At 43.0% G+C, this 23,800-nt stretch overlaps 1 protein-coding gene across 12 annotated transcripts; it reads right to left on the reverse strand.

Moving 5' to 3' along the window:
• Window positions 1-388: 388 nt before the first annotated feature.
• LOC115162849 (protein MB21D2) lies at window positions 389-23,565 on the reverse strand. Of its 12 annotated transcripts, XM_029714284.1 has the most exons (7): window positions 22,838-22,926; window positions 16,871-16,968; window positions 16,562-16,601; window positions 16,195-16,329; window positions 16,055-16,109; window positions 15,796-15,899; window positions 389-3,268 (listed from the first exon to the last, which is right to left on the reverse strand). In XM_029714284.1, exons 6-7 carry the CDS (start codon window positions 15,830-15,832, stop codon window positions 2,004-2,006), a joined length of 1,302 nt encoding a protein of 433 aa, XP_029570144.1. In that variant the 5' UTR covers window positions 15,833-15,899; window positions 16,055-16,109; window positions 16,195-16,329; window positions 16,562-16,601; window positions 16,871-16,968; window positions 22,838-22,926; the 3' UTR covers window positions 389-2,003. The 12 variants fall into 12 exon arrangements, 11 of the variants coding, with proteins under 11 accessions (XP_029570144.1, XP_029570142.1, XP_029570137.1 ...); XM_029714282.1 differs by adding an exon at window positions 17,189-17,264 and having other exon boundaries at window positions 15,796-16,329; window positions 16,871-16,965; window positions 22,838-22,972; XM_029714277.1 differs by adding an exon at window positions 17,189-17,264 and having other exon boundaries at window positions 15,796-16,329; window positions 22,838-22,972.
• Window positions 23,566-23,800: the final 235 nt, after the last annotated feature.

Consider the following 23,800-nt stretch of genomic DNA (forward strand, 5'->3'; position numbering starts at 1 on the left):
CTCTCCTGCGCCTGACTTCCCTGCAGCCAGTTACACACTCCTTTACAGCTGCAGGGACTTGCTTCCATTCAGCCAGAAGAGCATTAGTAAGGTTGTGCGATTACAAACATAACAATTGGCACTATGCATTCGGCAGGTAGCGTTCTCCTGGCATCTGATAAACCCAGACTGCCAGATGGTGAAACGTGATTCATCACGCCAAATAATTAATTTCCCCTGCTCCAGAGTCCAATGGCGGCGAGCTTTACAACACTCCAGCCGACGCTTGGCATTGTGCATGGTGATCTTAGGCTTGTGATGCACATCATTAATGTGCATCAGACAAGTGACTTAAATGTTATACAATATTTTTGTTTGTCAATTATTTTCAAGCAGTTTCTCTTCAGGGTTGTTGTTAAATATGTTTAATTACATTTTAGCTTGTTTATAGTGTTACCATCTACACAGATCTCAGATTATTCACACAATTTGATTTGATGTGGTCATTGTAGGCCGAACGCGGGACTTGCTCTCCCTCTCATACAGTATGGTCACGTTTCAGGCCAACTACATTGCAGACGTTGCATTGCATCAACCCGTGGTTGATCGATTTGTACAGTCAGGCATCAGATTGCTATATGATATGATGTGATATGACATATCATATGATGTGATAAAGCAGCTCTTCAGGCATTGTGAGATTTGGCAGGCGTCTGTAATGTAGTCAGCCTGGGAAACGCGGCCAGTATGCCTTTGGAAAAGTAGAGGCATAGAACACGTTCTTCAGGCCACTCCAGTGATTGGTCCGAATTAATGGTAAGGCAGTGTGTTAGATCCCTGCCAATGGTGAGGTTTTACGGTTGGTCCATTCTGATTGGTCCATGACAGGTTTGACTCAACAGGATTCGTCTGATAGGCCACGTGATTCATCGGTGCTGACAATGCTGCTGCTAGATTGGTCCATACAAATGCTGTATTCCAGTGCTATGTACTGTACACAGTAGCTACGCACATGTACAATTAAAATTCATAATTGTGTGTTTGTTAACTTAATTTGCATAACCAGTTAATCATAAAACATCTTCCTAAAGTCAGCAGCAAATATGGAAAATAAGACTCACAGTAAAATGTTTCAGAGTTCCATATAACAAAGACAAACAAAATGACAACGCCCCAGAGTTCTAGAATATTACAAATACGTATTAAATACACCATTTCACTGATCAGGAGTGTGTATGATGAGTGTTAGCATGTTTATGTATTGGGTGATGTGTGTGTGTTTGTTTGTTTACTAATTGCACTTGAGGATGAAGATATGTGTATCACATTGCCGGTCAGATATCTGCAGGTTTTTGGCATATTCGGAATACGTCTGGAACTGTTCACTATACACATAGGACATGGACATGACTACAGAGAACGTAAAGTTAGAAAGAACTTGTCATTGTGATACAGCTTATTGGAATAACAGCTCTAAACATACCCTAAACCAGTAGGTATAAATTCAGAGCATTTAGCCCAGAGGAGAAAAAAAAGACCATTGAAATTGCCTTCCTAAATGATAAGCAACATTTCAGACTTCACTTCATAGCACTTCCAACATGATAACTGTGTGCCTCTACATTCTGTGCAAAATAAGATCAAAGTCCACACACACATATCCACTCAACTCTCTCTATGTACAGTTATGGCGTTAGTACCAACAGTTCCCCTACAGGGACTAAGACATTCCTTAACCATCCGAGGCAAGACGCTGTACCTCTTCTTCCACCTGTTTCATGTAGTCCTGTAAAGGCCTTCTAAAGGTGACAGGGGGACTGTAGGGTTGGTGGGGTGTGGGGACAGGTGTCAGGGACAGGGGAACAAAATGGGAAGACACTTTTGGACAAAAGCACCTCACAACGCTCTGTGGCGACCGTTACTTGGGAAACCGACTAATTTGATGACTCGACCAATCTAGTCAAAGGGGAGAAGAATGGGTGCCGTGGGGGGGGGGAGTAGTATTATTTTTCTATTTTGAAGTCTCAGAAGAACTTGTCGTCGATGCGGAAGTGAGGCCGCGTCACATCGTCGGGGTTGATGAACACCGAGATGGACTTGCCGGGGTTCTCCGTCACCAACTGCTGCAGCTTCTTAGCCAATCGGTCATCCGGCTGGTGCTCGCCGCCCGCGTCTGACTGTGGCGACGGCAGGTTTGAGGCACTGCCGCGCCAATGAAGGTCCAGGGTCAGCCGGTTGGCCGCCTTGGCATGCTCGATGGTGGTGCGCAGGTGCTCGGCCGGGTCGGAGCGCACCGAGCTGAGCTTGCGGGCGTGGAGCATGGCCATCTCATCCGACAGGTGCTCCAACATGTTGCACTGTGGGATGAAGTAGTTGGGGCACATCTTGTTGACCAGGCAGTTCTGCAGGTCGTCGATGAGGCCTAGCAGGAAGTGGGCTGAGAAGTCTTCCTGGGACAGGTAGGTGGCGGGGAGCCGATCGCAGGCCCACAACATCATGCTGCGCAGGTGGTAGGGGCTGATGGCCTTGGGCCTTGACAGAAGCTTGATAATGATGGCCTTGCATGCCTGGTAGGCCTGCATCAGGCTGGCCGAGATGCACTTCTTGAGCTGCACTTCGCTGCGGGCGAACGACAGGCGCCACTCATTCTCCTTACGGCCCTTGTGGGAGCAAGCAGGCACCAGGTAGAAGCCGCTGATCACCTCCTCCTCTGTGATCTTGCCGTCCCAGAAGTGGTTCTCCATCAGCCAGCTCTGGGCCACCGCCGGCCATCCCTTGAAGGAGACCACAGGCAAGATGTCATAGAGCATGCGGCTGCTGCCCACGCCCAGGATGACGGAGATGATGGTGCCGTTCCGCTCCACCTTCTCCACGCGGGGCATGCCGCGCTGGGGCTTCTTCTGGATCTCCACCAGGACCACGCTGATGGACTCGTAGAACCAGTCAGCCACCAGCGTGGGTGAGAAGAAGTAGTTGGTGGCGCCGTTGATGTGGTCTACCATGGTGCAGCAGTCCTTCCACTTGTTGATGGTGCCCTCGTCGAAAAGGCGCAGGCTCAGCCACGAGTGGCACAGGGCTGAGTGGCGCATGTCCAAAGTCACCGGCTGGTTGCGGTCGTGCAGCTTGAGCGCGGGCACGAGGAGGGTAAAGTCCATGTCATAGTCGGTGCCGCGGGCGTAGACGCTCAGCTCGTCTAGGTCCACGTCGACCACACCCTCTCGCACGCCACCTGACAGCAGTAGGTACTCGTTGGCCACAGGGAGCTTCTGGTCCAGTTTCTGCACCATACCTGATGGGAGAAGGATTAAGGGGGATTAATAGTGGCCTGTGTGGTCCAGCGGTTAGAGTTGGCATGGGTTCGAATCTGGCCTACTGCCCTTTGACTCAACCTCCTCCTACATTTCCTTACCTGTCCTATCTGTTCAATAAAAATAACAAAAAATACAAAGGAGTGGGCCTCTCCTCGAACCACAGATCTAGGATCAGATTACCCTACCCCCAATACTAACCTTTTTTATTGATTTATTTATTTATTTCACCTTTATTTAAACAAGTAGGCAAGTTGAGAACAAGTTTAACATTCATGTGGGTGGGAAAACATCTGATCCTGTATCAGTGTTGTTTAAATGCAACTTAACCTATTACCAGTAGACCAGAGGGGTATACTACAAAGCAGGATCAATGAGTTAGCCAGCTAACCTTGATAAACAACTAGAAATTATTACATTTTATGGTTCATTAAGAAAGCTGAACTTGGAAATGTTTTTGGTTGTCGAGTAAATTTCCATGCTTTGCTCTGCTCTGCTCTGCCTTGCATGCTACCTCAGGGAGTGACGCCCCACAAGTCTCAGGCTCAGCTGGCTCCAGCTGACAGCACCCGGATAGGGCCCCCACCCAGGGATACAGGACAATTTAGAGTAGAGTGGGCTCTCAAACCCTGACGGGCAGCCAGTCTAGGAGATAGACAACTCCAATTACAAAGCTGCTGACCAGGCAGATACAGGAGGCCCATCTCCCAAACAGCTGGGAAGGCGGATGAAGACGGCATCTGATAACTGGCGAAATTGGATAGGAACGTCTCCAAAATGACTAAAATGTAATATACACTGCTCAAAAAAATAAAGGGAACACTAAAAGAACACATCCTAGATCTGAATGAATGAAATAATCTTATTAAATACTCTTTACATAGTTGAATGTGCTGACAACAAAATCACACAAAAATAATCAATGGAAATCCAATTTATCAACCCATGGAGGTCTGGAGTCACACTCAAAATTAAAGTGGAAAACCACACTACAAGCTGATCCAACTTTGATGTCCTTAAAACAAGTCAAAATGAGGCTCAGTAGTGTGTGTGGCCTCCACGTGCCTGTATGACCTCCCTACAACGCCTGGGCATGCTCCTGATGAGGTGGCGGATGGTCTCCTAAGGGATCTCCTCCCAGACCTGGACTAAAGCATCCGCCAACTCCTGGACAGTCTGTGGTGCAACGTGGCATTGGTGGGTGGAGCGAGACATGATGTCCCAGATGTGCTCAATTGGATTCAGGTCTGGGGAACGGGCGGGCCAGTCCATAGCATCAATGCCTTCCTCTTGCAGGAACTGCTGACACACTCCAGCCACATGAGGTCTAGCATTGTCTTGCATTAGGAGGAACCCAGGGCCAACCGCACCAGCATATGGTCTCACAAGGGGTCTGAGGATCTCATCTCGGTACCTAATGGCAGTCAGGCTACCTCTGGCGAGCACATGGAGGGCTGTGCGGTCCCCCCAAAGAAATGCCACCCCACACCATGACTGACCCACCGCCAAACCGGTCATGCTGGAGGATGTTGCAGGCAGCAGAACGTTCTCCACGGCGTCTCCAGACTCTGTCACGTCTGTCACATGTGCTCAGTGTGAACCTGCTTTCATCTGTGAAGAGCACAGGGCGCCAGTGGCAAATTTGCCAATCTTGGTGTTCTCTGGCAAATGCCAAACGTCCTGCACGGTGTTGGGCTATAAGCACAACCTCCACCTGTGGACGTCGGGCCCTCATACCACCCTCATGGAGTCTGTTTCTGACCGTTTGAGCAGACACATGCACATTTGTGGCCTGCTGGAGGTCATTTTGCAGGGCTCTGGCAGTGTTCCTCCTGCTCCTCCTTGCACAAAGGCGGAGGTAGCGGTCCTGCTGCTGGGTTGTTGCCCTCCTACGGCCTCCTCCACGTTTCCTGATGTACTGGCCTGTCTCCTGGTAGCGCCTCCATGCTCTGGACACTACGCTGACAGACACAGCAAACCTTCTTGCCACAGCTCGCATTGATGTGCCATCCTGGATGAGCTGCACTACCTGAGCCGCTTGTGTGGGTTGTAGACTCCGTGTCATGCTACCACTAGAGTGAAAGCACCGCCAGCATTCAAAAGTGACCAAAACATCAGCCAGGAAGCATAGGAACTGAGAAGTGGTCTATGGTCACCACCTGCAGAACCACTCCTTTATTGGGGGTGTCTTTCTAATTGCCTATAATTTCCACCTGTTGTCTATTCCATTTGCACAACAGCATGTGAAATGTATTGTCAATCAGTGTTGCTTCCTAAGTGGACAGTTTGATTTCACAGAAGTGTGATTGACTTGGAGTTACATTGTGTTGTTTAAGTGTTCCCTTTATTTTTTTGAGCAGTATATATATCCCTCTGGATACAAATGTTGTACCACATCTCTCTACTAGGGGGCAGTGCAAGTCAATTTCCACCTAATCCCCCCCAGGCTGCAAGTCCGGACACAAGAGGCCTATTTCACATCCCCACCAGGGTGCCTGTCACAGTCAAACCACCACGCTGCCAAGTATTTCTAGGCCTATACATTTCAGGGGTTGGAAGCAAAATTATTTTCCAATCGTTCGGTTCTGAGCAGAACCTCTTTTTTAAAATTCTATTCCGGTGTTCAGACCAGAAAATAAAGTTCTGAACAGGTTCAACCCCCCCCCCCAAAACGGTTCACATAGTTCCTTTTCATAAATACATTTTTACCTGTGAAATCAATATTGAATTTACATTTAGCTCATTAATTTACTCCCCCAATTAGTGCAGATTGAGCAGCTTGCTGTGGAAAAGGTAAGATAGTTGACCATTCAAAAATGTAAACAACTAAGTTCAGTCGCGTAATGCGACTCAAATTTCACGGGTGGGGAGAGAGCGAGAGAGAGGGGTGGACATGGAGGGGGCTTGGCTTGAATAATGGCATGATGTGAATTGTAATGTGTTCAGAATATTGCTAACAAAATAACTTCACCAAATTACAGAATTATATAATCAAATCAAATCTTATGTCACATGCTCTGAATACAACAGGTGTTGACCTTACCGTGAAATGCTTACTTACAAATCCTTAACAAACAATGCAGTTAAGAAAAATAAAGAGTTAAGAAAATACTTACTAAATAAACTAAAGTTTAAGAAAATAAAAGAACAATAAAATAACAATAACAAGGCTATATACAGGGGGTACCGGTACCGAGTCAATGTGCAGGGGCACAGGTTAGTCAAGGTAATCAAGGTAATAAATATGTACATGTAGCTAGGGGTAAAGTGACTATGCATAGATAATAAACAGCGATTAGCAGCAACGTTAAAAAAGGGGGGCGGGGGGGTCAATGCAAATAGTCTGGGTAGCCATTCGATTAGCTGTTTAGCAGTATTATGGCTTGAGGGTAGAAGCTGTTAAGCCTTTTGGCCCTAGACTTGGCACTCTGGTACCGCTTGCCATGCTGTAGCAGAGAGAACAGTCTATGCTTAGGGTGGCTTGAGTCTTTGGCAATTTTTAGGGCCTTCCCCTGACACAGCCTAGTATAGAGGTCCTGGATGGCAGGAAGCTTGGCCCCAGTGATGTACTGGGCCGTACGCACTACCCTCTGTAGCGCCTTGCGGTCGGAGGCCAAGAATTTGCCATACCAGACGGTGATGCAACCAGTCAGGATGCTCTTGATGGTGCAGCTATAGAACGTTTTGAGGATCCGAGGACCCACGACAAATATTTTCAGTTTCTTGAGGGGGAATAGGCGTTGTCATGCCCTCTTAATGACTGTCTTGGTGTGTTTGGACCATGATAGTTAGTTGGTGATGTGGACACCAGGGAACTTGAAGCTCTCAACCTGCTCCACTACAGCCACGTCAATGAGAATGGGGGCGTCCTCGTCCCTCCTTTTCCTGTAGTCCATAATCATCTCCTATGTCTTGATGACATTGAGGGAAAGGTTGTTGACATATACTATACATTAGGAATAATTTTGGAACTAAAGATTAAACGGTTCTCAAGATTTGAAAATAACGGTTCTGTACCGGAAAACTAGAGACCACTTTCGTTCCCGGTTTTGGTTCCGTTCCTCTAAAAATGTTTCTATTTCTGAGTTTCTGTTCCCTGAACCGGTTCCAACCTGATACATTTGCATGACAGAATATTAACACAGGCCAAATAAATCTCCCCTGTCAAAGGCATCCTGCCATTCCATAACATTTCAGATGTAAAAAGAAACCTTGTTATTAGCTTGTGCATTGTTTGCTCTTGGGTTCTGTGTGCACTGCACTGGACTGAGCTGGCCTAGCATGCTCCATAAGCATTGGCTGAGTTTATCTATGTGGACTGCAGTGCTCTGCCTCGTTTGTTTTCCCTATTCACTGATTCCAGGAAGTGTCTGTTCCCTCTCAGCAGCCATAACCCCCGACATAAGAGACGGGCCCGAGTGGCTCGGCGCTGTGGTCTACTGTCACTGTTTGTTTGAGACACTGAGCGCAAGAAGCTTAAGTGTGTAGGCCCACAGCGCAAGTGTGTGTGGAGTGTGGGCTTGTATTACTATCCTTGTGGGTACCGGAAATCTCCAAAAGTCCCCACAAGGATAGTAAAACAAGGAAAATTCTCCCCTCGTGTAGACGTTTCCCAGGTTTCTGCGAGGACAAAGGCTATTTTAGGCTCAGGGGTTAGGGTTACATTTAGGGTTAGAGTTAAGGGTTAGGGAAAATAGGATTTTTAACAGAAATCAATTTTAGATCCCCACAAGGATAGTAAAACATATGCTGTGTGCGTGACTGCGTACGACTGTGTGTGTGTGAGACTGTGTGTGTCTGTCTGCTATTCCTTTTGTATCTTTTGCTCAAATCATCTGAGTGAGTTTTCATGGTCTGCATTTTTCTAACACTGCTGCTGAACCAGTACACCACAACAACAGTTAGCCTAATATGTCAGTCAAATCAAAGTTATTCAAGTTAGTAAAATGGTATTCAAACTTTTTCAGCAGGGATCCTATTTTCAACAAATAACCTTGTATTCATTGCATTTTCATGAAACAAATAAATTCATTTACTCAATAAACTTGTATTTTTCAAATAATCTTTCTCAAAAACGTTTGTTTATTGTCCCATACAATAATCTGTCCAAATTGTTTTGTTCTATAATAAAACTAATAATCATTTTGGCGACCACACTAGGGGTCATGACCCGACTTTGAATACCATCGAGTTAGTGGGCAAGTTTAAGTGGTAAGGCTAAAGCAACCAACTCTAGACAAAAGCCGAGGTGTGAAGTCATGGGAGGTGCAACTGTGACAGCCGAAAGTTGAACACTAACATTGTTTTCCAACAACAGGGTTCAGATCAACATGGCAGTGTTGACATTGATTATAAAGATTTTTCTTTATTTCTAAATTATAAACATTTTGCCAACTGAAATACAGTACCAGTCAAAAGTTTGGACACACCTACTCATTCAAGGGCTTTTCTTTATTTGTATTATTTTCTACATTAATACATTAATAGTGAAGACATCAAAACTATGAAATAACATATATGGAATCATTTAGTAACCAAAAAAGTGTGCAATATGAGATTGTTCAAAGTATCCACCCTTTTCATTGATGACAGCTTTGCACACTTTTGGAATTCTCTCAACCAGCTTCATGAGGTTGTCACCTGGAATTTATTTCAATTAACAGGTGTGCCTTGTTAAAAGTTCATTTGTGTAATTTCTTTCCTTCTTAATAAGTTTGAGCCAATCCGTTTTGTTGTGACAAGGTAGGGGTGGTATACAGAAGATAGCACTATTTGGTAAAAGACCAAGTCCATATTATGGCAAGAACAACTCAAATAAGCAAAGAGAAACGAAAGTCCATAATTAGTTTAAAACATGAAGGTCAGTCAATCCGGAAAATGTCAAGTTTCTTCAAGTGCAGTTGCAAAACCCATCAAGCGCTATGATGAAACTGGCTCTCTCATGAGGACCGCCACAGGAAAGGAAGACCCAGAGTTACCTCTGTTGCAGAGGATAAGTAAGAGTTAACTGCACCTCAGACTGCAGTCCAAATAAATGCTTCACAGAGTTCAAGTAACAGACACACCTCAACATCAACTGTTCAGAGGAGACTGTGTGAATCAGGCCTTCATGGGTTGAATTGCTGCAAAGAAAAAAGGACACCAATAACAAGAAGAGACTTGCTTGGGCCAAGAAACACGAGCAATGGACGACCGGTGGAGATCTGTCTTTTGGTCCAAATTTGAGATTTTTTGGTTCCAACCACCGTGTCTTTGTGAGACACCGAGTAGGTGAACAGATTTTTATAAAAAAAATAATATTTAATTTTGATTTAACTAGGCAAGTCAGTTAAGAACAAATTCCTTTATTTAACTATTTACAATGACAGCCTATCCAACCAAACCCTAACGACGCTGGGCCAATTGTGCGCCGCCCTATGGGACTCCCAATCACGGCCGGTTGTGATACAGCCTGGAATCTAACCAAGGTCTGTAGTGACGCCTCTAGCACTGAGATGCAGTGCCTTAGACCGTTGCGTCACTGGGGATGATCTCTACATGCATGGTTCCCACCGTGAAGCAGGAGGTGGTGTGATGGTGCTTTGCTGGTGACACTGTCAGTGATTTATTTGGAATTCAAGGCACATTAATGAGCATGGCTACCACAGGATTCTGCAGCAATATTCCATCCCATCTGGTTTGCGCTTAGTGGGGCTATCATTTGTTTTTTTAACAGGACAATGACCCAACACACCTCCAGGCTGTGTAAGGGCTATTTGACCAAGATGGAGAGTGATGGAATGCTGCACCAGATGACCTGGTCTCCACAATCACCCAACCTCAACCCAATTGAGATGGTTTGGGATGAGTTGGACCGCAAAGTGAAGGAAAAGCAGCCAACAAGTACTCAACATAATGACTCCTTCAAGACTGTTGGAAAAGCATTCCTCATCAAGTTGGTTGAGAGAATGCCAAGAGTGAGCAAAGCTATCATCAAGGCAAAGGGTTGCTACTTTGAAGAATCTCAAATGTAAAATATATTTATATTTTGATTTGATTTTGGTTTCTGCATGATTCCATATGGGTTATTTCATAGTTCCGATGTCTTGACTTTTATTCTACAATGTAGAAAATAGTCAAATACGGAAAAACCCTTGAATGAGTAGGTGTGTCCAAACTTTTGACTGCTACTGTTAATGTGCGTGTACAATTCATTATTGAGACTCAAATATCTCATTAAATTGTATATCCACTGATATGTATAATTCGTGGCAAAGTTAGTTCCTGTTTCAGTCATGTTTTTGGTCACGTTCGTATGAGTCAAACAAAAACACCCTAATGACTGGTTGACAATAGAGCCCCCCCACAATGTAGGTGATGGCTGCAAGATGAACTTTGTGAAGAGCAACTGCAGAAACTTGCAGTCGGCTGCAGTCAAAACTTCATGACCTTTGAGCACATGATTTTTGTAAAGATCATGCAGTCAACATGTAGGAGCTAGTCGTACAATTTTGATCCCCATAATGCAACACACTTTGAAAGGCGGTGACCAACGACTTAACAAAAGTGATCCGCTCGAACGCGCCCACTGTTTTCCGACACACAGGGCTTGTTCTACATTGCAGCAGACAGTGTAGGAGACAAATCACCTTCCATCATAAATAACTACTGATTATTATTTGTAGATCAGTCAGTCAGTCATAACTTATCCATGTTACATTACCTAGTGGGCAAAACCTGGTTGAAAAGACATCAGTAGACTACTGATCATAAGATCTCATCATAATCTGGTAATGACCACCTGACTACAGCGTATTACCTACTGTAAAAAGGACTCCAGAAGACAAAGTTGGATATTGAAAACATTGTTCATTACATTTAGATTTGTTTCTATAGGCACCAATTAACGTTTCAATCTGCAACATATTCTTACATTTAAAATAGATCAAGCGATCTACATCACAAATCTTTTCACATTTGCAAAGTAATTGTTTCATAATTCACCTACAGACATTACATGCATAGAAATACTGGGATAGAATATATTTAAGCAATAAGGCAAGAGGGGGTGTGGCATATGGCCAATATACCACGGCTGAGGGCCGTTCTTATGCAAGACGAAAAGCCTAGATACAGCCCTTAGTGGTATATTGGCCATATACCACAAACCCCAGTGGTGCCTTATTGCTATTATAAACTGGTCACCAGTTTAATTAGAGTAGTAAAAATAAATGTTTTGTATACGCTATACCACGGCTGTCAGCCAAATCAGCATTCAGGGCTCGAACCACCCAGTTTATAAAATAATAATAAACACACATTGGGATTTTTTTATGCTTAATAAGAGTGGTGTGATGGGGTAGATTGTCATCAAGGACCTTAGAGCAGAGAAGGCGATCTGGAGCGTAGTGGTCCTCTTGAAGACTAGTGTGATGGGTCAGATCTAGAGTGAAGAGAATCAGTGCATTACAAATGTATCAATCTGAGATTATAAAAGAAAATCAAAATTTGTTTGTCACGTGCGCCGAATACAACAGGTGTAGACCTTACAGTGAAATGCTTACTAACCAATAGTGCAAAAAAGTTGTTAGGTGAACAATGGGTAAGTAAAGAAATAAAACAACAGTAAAAAGACAGGCTATAAAAAGTAGCGAGGCTACATACAGACACCGGTTAGTCAAGTGACTATGCATATATGATGAACAGAGAGTAGCAGTAGCGTAAAAGAAGGGTTGGCGGATGGTGGGACACAATGCAGATAGCCCGGTTAGCCAATGTGCAGGAGAACTGGTTGGTCGGCCCAATTGAGGTAGTATGTACATGAATGTATAGTTAAAGTGACTATGCATATATGATAAACAGAGAGTAGCAGCAGAGTAAAAAGTGGTGGGGGGGGGCACACAATGCAAATAGTCCAGGTAGCCATTTGATTACCTGTTCAGGAGTCTTATGGCTTGGGGGTAAAAACTGTTGAGAAGCATTTTTTTGTCCTAGACTTGGCACTCTGGTACCACTTGCCATGCGGTAGCAGAGAGAACAGTCTATGACTGGGGTGGCTGGGGTCTTTGACAATTTTTAGGGCCTTCCTCTGACACCGCCTGATGTAGAGGTCCTGGATGGCAGGCAGCTTAGCCCCAGGGACGTACTGGGCTGTACGCACTACCCTCTGTAGTGCCTTGCGGTCAAAGGCCGAGCAATTGCCGTACCAGGCAGTGATGCAATCAGTCATGATGCTCTCGATGTTGCAGCTGTAGAACCTTTTGAGGATCTCAGTACCCATGCCAAATCTTTTTGGTTTGAGGGGGAATAGACTTTGTCGTGCCCTCTTCACGACTGTCTTGGTGTGTTTGGACAATTCTAGTTTGTTGTTGATGTGGACACCGAGGAACTTGAAGCTCTCAACCTGCTCCACTACAGCCCCGTCAATGAGAATGGGGGCGTGCTCAGTCCTCCTTTTTCTGTAGTCCACAATCATCTCCTTAGTCTTGGTTACATTGAGGGATAGGTTGTTATTCTGGCACCACACGGCCAGGTCTCTGACCTCCTCCCTATAGGCTGTCTCGTCGTTGTCGGTGATCAGGCCTACCACTGTTGTGTCATCTGCAAACTTAATGATGGTGTTGGAGTCGTGCCTGGCCATGCAGTCGTGGGTGAACAGGGAGTACGGGAGGGGACTGAGCACACACCCCTGTGGAGCTCCAGTGTTGAGGATCAGCGTGGCAGATGTGTTGCTACCTACCCTCACCACCTGGGGGCGGCCCGTCAGGAAGTCCAGGATCCAGTTGCAGAGGGAGGTGTTGAGTCCCAGGATCATTAGATTAGTGATGAGCTTTGAGGGCACTATGGTGTTGAACGCTGAGCTGTAGTCAATGAATAGCATTCTCACATAAGTGTTTCCTTTGTCCAGGTGGGAAAGGGCAGTGTGGAGTGCAATAGAGATTGCATCATCTGTGGATCTGTTTGGGCGGTATGCAAATTGGAGTGGGTCTACGGTTTCTGGGATAATGGTGTTGATGTGACCTTTCAAAAGCACTTCATGGCTACGCACGTGACTGCTACCGGTCTGTAGTCATTTAGGCAGGTTGCCTTTGTGTTCTTGGGCACAGGGACTATGGTGGTCTGCTTGAAACGTGTTGGTATTACAGACTCAATCAGGGACATGTTGAAAATGTCAGTGAAGACACCCGCCAGTTGGTCAGCACATGCCCGGAGCACACGTCCTGGTAATCCGTCTGGCCCCGCAGCCTTGTGTATGTTGACCTGTTTAAAGGTTTTACATCGGCTATGGAGAGCGTGATCACACAGTCGTCCGGAACAGCTGATGCTCATGTATGCCTCAGTGTTGCTTGTCTCGAAGCGAGCATAGAAGTGATTTAGCTCGTCTAGTAGACTCGTGTCACTGGGCAGCTCGCAGCTGTACTTCCCTTTGTAGTCTGTAATAGTTTGCAAGCCCTGCCACATAAGACGAGCGTCGGAGCCTGTGTAGTATGATTCAATCTTAGCCCTGTATTGACGCTTTGCCTGTTTGATGGTTCGTCGCAGGGCATAGCAGAATTTCTTGTAAGCTTCCCGCACCTTGAAAGCGGCACCTCTACCCTTTAGCTCAGTGCGAATGTTGCCTGTAATCCATGGCTTCTGGTTGGGGTACGTACATACAGTCACTGTGGGGACAACGTCCTCGATGCACTTATTGATAAAGCCAGTGACTGATGTGGTGTACTCCTCAATGCCATCGGAAGAAACCCAAAACATGTTCCAGTCTGTGATAGCAAAACAGTCCTGTAGTTTAGCATCTGACCACTTTTTTATAGACAGTCACTGGTGCTTCCTGCTTTAATTTTTGCTTGTAAGCAGGAATCAGGAAGATAGAGTTGTGGTCGGATTTACCAAATGGAGGGCGAGGGAGAGCTTTGTATGCGCCTCTGTGTGTGGAGTACAGGTGATCTAGAATTATTTTCCCTCTGGTTGCACATTTAACATGTTGATGGAAATTTGGTAGAACTGATTTAAGTTTCCCTGCATTAAAGTCTCCGGCCACTAGGAGCGCCGCCTCTGGGTAAGTGGTTTCCTGTTTGCTTATTTCCTTATACAGCTGACTGAGTGCGGTCTTAGTGCCAGCATCTGTCTGTGGTGGTAAATGAACAGCCACAAAAAGTATAGCTGAAAACTCTCTAGGCAAGTAGTGTGGCCTGCAATTTATCACAAGATACTCTACTTCAGGCGAGCAAAATCTAGAGACTTCCTTAGACTTTGTGCACCAGCTGTTGTTTACAAATATGCACAGACCACCCCCCTCGTCTTACCGGAGTGTGCAGTTCTATCTTGCCGGTGCAGCGTATATCCCACTAGCTGAATATCCATGTCGTCATTCAGCCACGATTCCATGAAACAACGGCTAAGGGATATTCTTACGCACGACGCATCGCAGAGTGCCTGGACACAGCCCTTAGCCCGTGATATACTGGCCATATATCACAAACCCTCGAGGTGCCTTATTGCTTTTATTAACTGGTCATACCTGTGGTATATGGTCTGATATACCACGGCTGTCAGCCAATCAGCATTCAGGGAAGGCGCTGCTGTCTCAGATAACCCCTACTATTATTACATCTCAAAGCCCCCAGCAATCAGTCATAGATAAGCAACATGTAGGGCGGATTGGGGTCAATTTTGACAATTTAATTTTTCATTGCTATGCAGCCTTTGGCTATAAATAATAGGTTGGCGGGTAATGATCCGACTTTTGACACTCCAGGTGATTTCAAAGCCCGAAAAGGTTTGAAATTCATGCACCTAAATGTTTGCAGCCTTTTGCCAAATATTGACTACACGAAGATCTGGAATTCCGAGGCAGATCCAGATATTCTTATTTTATCAGAAACATCGTGGATTCTGAGGTTACTATTAATGGCTTTAAAGTTTTCAGGGCTGATAGAATTGGCAAAGGTGGTGGTGTTGCTATCTATACTAAATGTATCCTTTCTGTGTCTCTTAAAGGCTACATCCAGTCCTAAACAATTTTAATTTCTAGCTTAAAGTCTTCTACTAGCTTCTAATTCTAAAGTAACTGTTCTAGGAGTCTACCGCCCTCCCTGAATGTTCATTTAACAGAATTTGGCAGTACGTCCAATGGGAAAATAAAAACGCAGATCACGTGTAACCACGCTAGCCCAGGACCTCCACATTCAACTTCTTCACCTGCAGGATCTTCTGAGTATTTACATCTGAAATAAAGCCCTTGTGAGGAAAAACTCATTCTGATTGGCTGGGCCTGGCTCCCAAGTGGGTGGGCCTTTGCCCTCCCAGGCCCACCCATGGCTGAGCACCTGCCCAGTCATTTGAAATCCAGAGAGTCGGGCCTAACGAATTTATTTCAATTTACTGATTTCCTTATATGAACTGTAACTCAGTAAAAATGTTAAATTGTTGCACTTTCCATTTATATTTTTGTTCAGTATAGTTGAAGAAGTTTGTTGCAGTTATAGCTTAGAGACGTCTTCAAAAAAGAGCAACTTGCTCATATACATACTTTGCGTCGTTATCCACCACGGCAGTCCGGGACACATTTTAGGACTGTCCCTAGGGCCCGTAACACATCAACTTCCTGAGTTTTCAGGCTTTTCATGACACTTACTGTAAGCATAAAAAGAGAAGAAAATAAATCAAGATTGGCATAATGAGGACATGCAGGACACAACAGAACAGGCACATAGTAAAATATATTTAACAGTCAGAATCTACTAAAAATGTATCATTGTCAAATGTCTCAACTGCTCACAATTACTTACCAAGTACAATGGAGCACAAACAAGTGACAGCAAAGGCATGTTTGCTTCTCTGTCCCTTCATATTGAAGTGGGGCATTAATTAATTGGTCATCAATCCGAAACACTAAGAAAGACAATAGTTTTTTTTTTTTTTAACTCACCTCTAAATGGTGAAGTTTTGCTTAATCTAATACATGTTGTAATATTCAAACAACTTTTTATAAAACACACTGCTTCATAATCCTGAGGACATTGTCCCAGACAGATGAACCCCCAATTGAGGACAGCTTGGCAGTCTTAAAAAAAAGAAAGGTAAATGCAAAAATGTAAGTATGTGTAAAGACAGAATAAAATATTCTCTTTTTAAAAAGCTGTGTCTGTCATATCATTCCTGCCACAAATATTGTTCGAAATGGGTGTAATTGGCAAATCTCTTCCTCTTCTCTGCAGCTGCACACGTGTATGAGTTTGAGTGAGCAACTGGGAAAACGAGCAAGAGAGAAAGGGGAGAAACTTTACATGACTCACCAAGGGAGGTCTGTGTGGAATCAGGACAAGGGTTTCGCAACTGAAAAAAAAGGAGAATTAAAATGGGATTTTAAATCAAATGTATTTGCTTTACTTAAACTTAAATGATTAGGAAGCAATGCTACTTCAAGTGGATCTACTTACACTAAGATCAGGCAAGGCCTGATGCAAAGAGAAAACTTTAATGATCATCAGCATAGCTAGTACAAACCAAGCTCTTACCAATGTGGTTAGTAGGAATCAATACACATTGAAAATCAGAATATCAAAAAGGGGAAAAAAATAAAACATCTTGCACACAGAACTTACTGTCAATGACTATTGATTTAAGAGGTGGTTCTGCTCTCTTCTTTTCCTGGGACGTGGCAGAATAGGTCACTGGTAACTAAGTGGGTGGCCAAGGACTGCTGTAGAGGTCATGCAGTAGGTCATTGACATGTTTCAGGAACCATAAAGATTGCGACAAATCATGAGTAACCATTAAGTTCATTAACCTAGCTACTACAGAAGACCTAAGGTCTTCACTAAGATAGCCTAGCAAGTACATTGACCATGTTTCCCCTCAGCAATCTGGCAGTCAGGCAGAGAGACGGGAGAGAGATAGCCTGTGTTTTGCTGTCTATTTACATTTCTTAGTCAGCAGGCTGGATAACTGCTGTACTCTTTCCCTTTGTTCCCCTCCTCCATCCAAACTAGAAGATTACTGAAATTTAAAAAATAAATAAATCTAGAGTTGAAAAAGGCAGTTGAGAGGTGTAACATTAGAATGAGGGTGGGGGGAATAGGCAAAATGCATCATATTGTCAAATACAAGGATCCCTGATGAATCAACAAAAACTTTACATCCATATTTCAAGAATGAGGTTAGCTAAAAATGTCTCACACACAATCAATGTTTCCTATATTTGTATTCATCAACCATCTCTCACGCGTTATTGTGATCATCATCGCTCTCTGTCCATCTCTCACACAGATATAACACACACACCCATTTACTGTCATTAAAACAGATATCAAAATGTCAAAACGTTAGCTAGCTAGCTACAACAGGTTAAAAAAAAAGTTAAACTTACCACGTCCATGGAGGATTAGCTAGCGAGCTAACGTTAGCCAGCTAAAATTATCTAGCTAACGTTAGCTTGCTAGAAAAACTTTCCTTGACATTATTCTCCCCAACAAACCGCCGCTCTACTTACAAAAGTAAAAAAGTTTTTTGTGTACATTTCGAGAAACAGTCATTGTTTTCCAGCTGTGTTGACGCTTGAGCAATGCGCTTGTGCAAGCAGGCTGCATGCGAGGCGCATAGACATGTATTGCTGCGAGCGAGGCACAGATTCCAATCCAAATTTTAGTTGGACCATATATGCCTACCTCTTCATTTAGCTACTGAAATTAAAATGTACTTACTGAAATTAAAATAACAATGTGTGCAGTAATTTGAATTGCTCAAAAGCTTTAAGGAAAACATAAATTGTAATTTTCAGGGTGAAATTCAGGTGCAATAATGTTTTACTAGTTATTGATGGAAATAAATGGATTAAAAATAGGGGTTTGTAAATATTGATGGATTGTATTAGGATATTGAAATCAAATATATAGTCCTACGTGTATTTTGTTAAATTCTGAAAACCAATTTAGTTTAGAAAATCGAAATTGCATTCAGTGGAACAGAAGAAAATGCACAGCAAAATAAACAAACGATTACCATTAGAAGCCACACAGCAAGCCACCAGATATTCTTCATTTAAAAAGCATTATTTAATTGTACTGCAGTTTCACTGCATTTTAACAGCAGTGCATTTTTGTAAGGATATCCTGTATTATTGTGCATGTTTATCTTACATGCTGGTAGCCTAGAACAAATGTTATGAATGTGAATGTGCACTTTTCAATTCGTTGGCCTGCAACTACAAAAAGTATTGCCATAGCCTGTAGTAAAATCAAAAGCATTTAAAGCAGAGAACCTATAAATTAGGGACCATCTCTGATTGGGCCACAGAGACTGTCAAAAAATGTTGCTTGTTAATGACCTAGCAAATTCGATGGAGGTGAAATAAAAAAATATTTATTTATTTATTGGTGTTTCATCACCTGCAGGATAAAAACCTAAAATGTCCCTAATCCTGAAGAAGTTAATCGTGCCAGATAAACTGAAGTGGACTCACCCCGAGTACCATTAGCCTCAGCCTAGAGTAATATGATTATGCTGGACTCTGGAAGAGCTCGGCCCGCATGAAGCCCCCTGAGTCTGAGTCCCGAGTCTCAAACGGAATAGTCCCAGCGTGTTGACGGAGTACATGAGACCCTAACCCGCTTTGGTGCACTCTACCAGCTGTTTGCCAACTGTGCTAAACTGACTCATAGAAACCCTGCTGGAAAAATAACATTTGTATAATGGTAATGGTTCTAGTGTCTTATATCCAATGGGTGCATGGCCCACAAACACAATTGTCATACTTGAGTAAAAGTATAGATAACTTATTATAAAGTGACTCAAGAAAAAGTTAGTCACCCAGTAAAATACTACTTGAGTAAAAGTCTAAAAGTATTATGTGCTCAATATATTTACTAAGAATCAAATGTAAAAGTATAAATCATTTCAAATTTCTTATATTAAGCAAAGCAGATGGCACCATTTTCTTGTTTTTCAAATGTACAGATTGCCAGGGGTACACCCTAACACTAAGACATAATTTACCAACGATGCATGTGTTTAGTGAGTCTGCCAGATAAGAGGCAGTACAGATGACCACGTGTTCTCTTGATAAGTGTGTGAATTTGACCATTTTCCTGTCCTGCTAAGCATTCAGCATGTGACGAGTACTTGTGGGTGTCAGGGAAAATGTATGGAGTAAAAAGTACATTATTTTATTTTAGGAATTGTAGTACAGATAGTAGTACAGATAAGTACTTTCAAGTATTTTTATTAGGTACTTTATAACACTATGCACATGTTTATATAGATTGGTATTAATTGAATAGCATTTAGATAACTGGTCAGTAGTTCAATCAGATTTCAACCAAAATAATACATGTTTTTTATGATGTTATGAAAAAGACATCTTAATCTGGTTGCTATATGGTTATAAAACCTCCCGAACAGATTTCAAACAGAAAAAGACGTCTTTATCACGCCGTATGCCCTCGAGCATACAGTTTGCAGGCAGTGCAGCCCTATGAATGATTTAAGACTAAATCCATTCTTAATTATATTGATCAATGTATCTAGGACTGGACAATGATGGGTCAGATAAATAGATATTAAGGATTTAGTCAGCCTCTTGATTTGATCTACACTGATAGATTTCAAAACAGCAGCACACTTGCTTTCATTATTGCATCCATTCAAATAAAAGTTCATTTGTCACGTGCGCCAAATACAACAGGTGTAGTCCTTACAGTGAAATGCTTACTTACAGGCTCTAACCAACAGTGCAATTTTTAAGTAAAAAAAAGTTTAGGTGAACAATAGATAAGTAAAGAAATAAAAACAACAGTAAAAAGACAGTGAAAAATAACAGTAGCGAGGCTATAACAGTAGCGAGGCTATATACAGGCACCGGTTAGTCGGGCTGATTGAGGTAGTATGTACATGTAGGTATGGTTAAAGTGACTATGCATACATGATAAACAGAGAGTAGCAGTAGCGTAAAAGAGGGGTTGAGAGGAGGGGGCACACAATGCAAATAGTCCGGGTAGCCATTTAATTACCATTCACCCATGAAATTAAGCTAGCCAGGTGCGGCCCTCCCATTAGGCAAGATTAGGCAGCAGCGTTGAATTTGGGGCGGAATTTGGACAATTGGCTGCTGCCCTCCGGTGCCCCTGATCGGCTACTACACTGCGGCGCCCCAGTCCCAGTTCATAGCGTTGCTGCAGTACCCACTCCCACCCCATTCCCACTTCTCCCAAAGTTCACTCCCACTATCCTTGGTAGCTATGGTGATGTGTGTGTTTATATGGGATTATCCAATTGTGAAACATTCATAAAAATGAATCTTCCAATTAAATTATTGTATTGTTTTTTAATGTTTGTGTATGACGAAGACAATTAGTGATTAAGGCAGTAGCCTAACCTAGCCTGTTAACGTTAGCTAGCTACTACTAGTGGATATAATTTTAGATAAAAGTAAGCTGTAGAGATTTTAAAAAAAGTAAAAAATGAGAAAAGAAGCACAATCTCTAAAACAAAGAAATTCACTGCTGAAATGTATCAGCGTGCAGCGTGCAGCAATGTCCATCAGCCGGTGTCCGAGCAATGCACTTCCACCGATGATGACAGCTGTCTGGCTGGACAAGAACAGGTCCGACTCCCAGACAAAAAAAACATAAAAGATCCCGGTGAGTGGCCAAAATATGAATAGTTCTTTACGGGATTTGTTAGTGCAGGCTGGGCCACATCAGGATAAGGAGGGGAATTTCCTAAGAGATGAGGGGCAATGAAAGTTCAGTGTCCCACTACAATAGGAGGATGGCGAACGGGGAGAGAGCGGAGAGACCATGTCTCAAACTCATCAAAAACGCCTGTGCTCTGCTATAAATCAAGAGACTCAATGGACTCGCCACCATATCAATTGAGCATGAGCTGTCTTACAAAATCAACCTCCAACAAGCAGTGCATGCTTTTGCTGCCAGGAAGGCCAGGCGAGTCAACCTGTCTTTGAATAAAAGGTAAGCGTTAATCATCCACTCGCATTAAATTTGTATGATTACTCAATTATCTATCACCCGTTTACTTTGTTGTTTATTTATTTAAATAGACTACATCCTAATCTTTCTCTCTCCCTCTCGGTCTCTCTCAGATGATTTGATTTCAGGACCATGGACAGCTACCGACAGAAAACATCGTTGACTGCAATGCAGCACCACAGCAGAAAGAGGCCACTGTAGGCGGAGACTAAATAAATAAATGCTGAAACTGATGTTGAACAATCAAACTCGATATGTAAACAAACAAAATTCGTTGAGGCTGGGTCATTGACATAAAGCTTATTTTACACTGCTCCAGCGAAACGAGGCCCGCCATGCACTTATGAAAGCACTTGTTTCTAAAGCTCAATGATCACTCTTTTTTACAGTTCTAAAGGAATATTAAAATATATGTTAAACATGTTATATAAAAGTGTAATTTGTATTGTAATTCTGACAATTATGGGATCTTGCCAGGTGTGATAACGGGTGGTATAATATTAATAAGAAACTTGGTTTCCTACTATAGGAATTTGGCTGCATAGTGATAGCAACATTGCAGGGGTTAAAGTAAAATTCCCTTCTGACTGGTAAGGGACCTCCTATATGTGCACCAACATTTTCTATGAGCATAATCATAGAATTACATATGGGGCCTATTTCTTCCTACTCCAAAAAATAAGTGGTAATCCTACCTGCTTGATAGACACAGTTATGCTATCCATAGATGTCGGTATAGCCAAATACTCCAACACTATCTCATGCACTGATTAAATATATCCGTGTCTGGGAAGGGCTTGGTGTTTGGTTAAAACCAGGGCTTGAATTGAGTGAGGGTTTCACATACCCTTTGTTAAAGAAAAGGTCAAAAATAATATTTATTGTTTGCTTTATATTTTGAAATAAATACATGAAACATATCCAAATGATATCAAGCATTCTATAACAATGCTTAACTCGGTGATGCCTTATGGTAGAAACAAGCTCTAAAATGCCCACTATGCATATGGGGATATATTGATTCGTCTCTATGACATTCTGACGCTGAGCTGCAGCCTATAATATTCGAAGAGATAAAAAAAAGGAACTTTGCTATTCTGTCCCTATTAATTGAGCTTTTCTCTTTCTGAAAAGAGAAGATGTTTGTTTAAACCCAGGCAGTTTTTAGGGAAGCACTTACGTTGTTGGGTTATACAACGGAAGAGTAGCCAGCAGTTGAAGCTTACATGTTTCTGCATCCCCTGTCTGGGTGGAAAGGTAACTTTTGAAAGTGCCATGCCTAGATTCATAAGGATGTTCTAAGATGCAATTATTTGCAAACAGCGTTTCAAACAAGACACTAGTTTGACATTGAGAAATAATGGTAAGAATGCCTATTTCTCTGTCCATTATTCCCTGAAACTTCTATTATTATTTTTTTTGGGGGGGGGGGGGCAGAACGTCCAGGGCCGGCCCTGAAGCTAGCGGACTGTAGTTGTTATTGAGCATTGTCATAAATAGTTTGCATAATAAAACAATGTTGAGCCTCATTGTAGGTTCAAATTACAGCTAAACAGACGTGATTTTTTTCCACCGACAATCTCTTACCGAGCATGGAGAAAATGAAATCTTTGGCGGTGTGGATCTCGAGCGCTCGCTGGTCGTCATATTCTCGCTGATCGTGTTTACTAAATTCCTGAATCAGTCGGTTCAAATCCTCGATTCTGGCCCCAGACCTGAAATCGAGCTCGGGGTAGCTTGGGATGATCTTGTTGTTATTGGTCGTGGAGCTGGGAGTCGCAGTGGGGCTGTTTCCCGAGCTATTTACGGACCCAGCCCGGCTGGTTAGAGCAGGGGCCGCCATGTTTGCAAGAAAAAACAGCACTGTGAACGCAGGCGTCCCAAGGCCCCACAATGGCTACCTAGGCTTCAGTTCAGAACATCAGCCGCAGCTTGCACCACACAAATCGGAGGTCCTTTAAATTGTGTGCAAAGTGCTCTCACTTTAACTCTCATCAGCGTTACTGTTGGGGATGGTCTGTCGAAAAGTAGACAAAGTAATTGTCATAGCTAGTGTGATAGTGATAAAATCAGAAGTCAAGTCGCTGCTGAATTGCGCTAGCGCATTTATGTAGCTGATACGTTGCCCAGCCTATTATAGAAGAAAGAGCTGTTTGAGATTTTTTTCACTATTGAAACACACCAAATATAAACAGTTCTCGCTAACATTTACTTGAAAAAATATTAGCTATTGTTAGAAAAAAATGTTTAAAATATTTTGGAAAAAATGACAACATGAAATTATATTCTAGTGAAATGCTGCCATGTCCCTGTCAGTTCAGCGGGGGCGGATATAATTTGTGGAACGTTCCAACAGGAATCTGTTCCAAAAACTTCGTCAAGTACAAGGTTGCCAACAAATAACGCATACAATGTAGCACGATCAATTAACCTTGCTAACTAGCTGACGAATAGGCACCAACTCACCACGTAGCTTATTCTTAATGTTTGTCCATAGACAGACATTTTTCGGAATAAACGTGGTGAGTGAAAAACTTTATGAAATAGCCC

This window comes from Salmo trutta, chromosome 26, assembly GCF_901001165.1.
Source record: "Salmo trutta chromosome 26, fSalTru1.1, whole genome shotgun sequence".
In the NCBI taxonomy this organism is placed as follows: Eukaryota; Metazoa; Chordata; class Actinopteri; order Salmoniformes; family Salmonidae; genus Salmo; species Salmo trutta.

What these genes read in the sequence shown, in the direction of transcription:
- LOC115162849 (XM_029714276.1), bottom strand. Translation starts at nt 23,093, where the DNA reads ATGGCGGCCCCTGCTCTAACCAGCCGGGCTGGGTCCGTAAATAGCTCG. An exon ending in TTTCATTTTCTCCATGCTCG is followed by an intron (nt 3,269 to 22,837) that starts GTAAGAGATTGT and finishes TTCTCCCATCAG; the next exon opens with GTATGGTGCAGAAACTGGAC.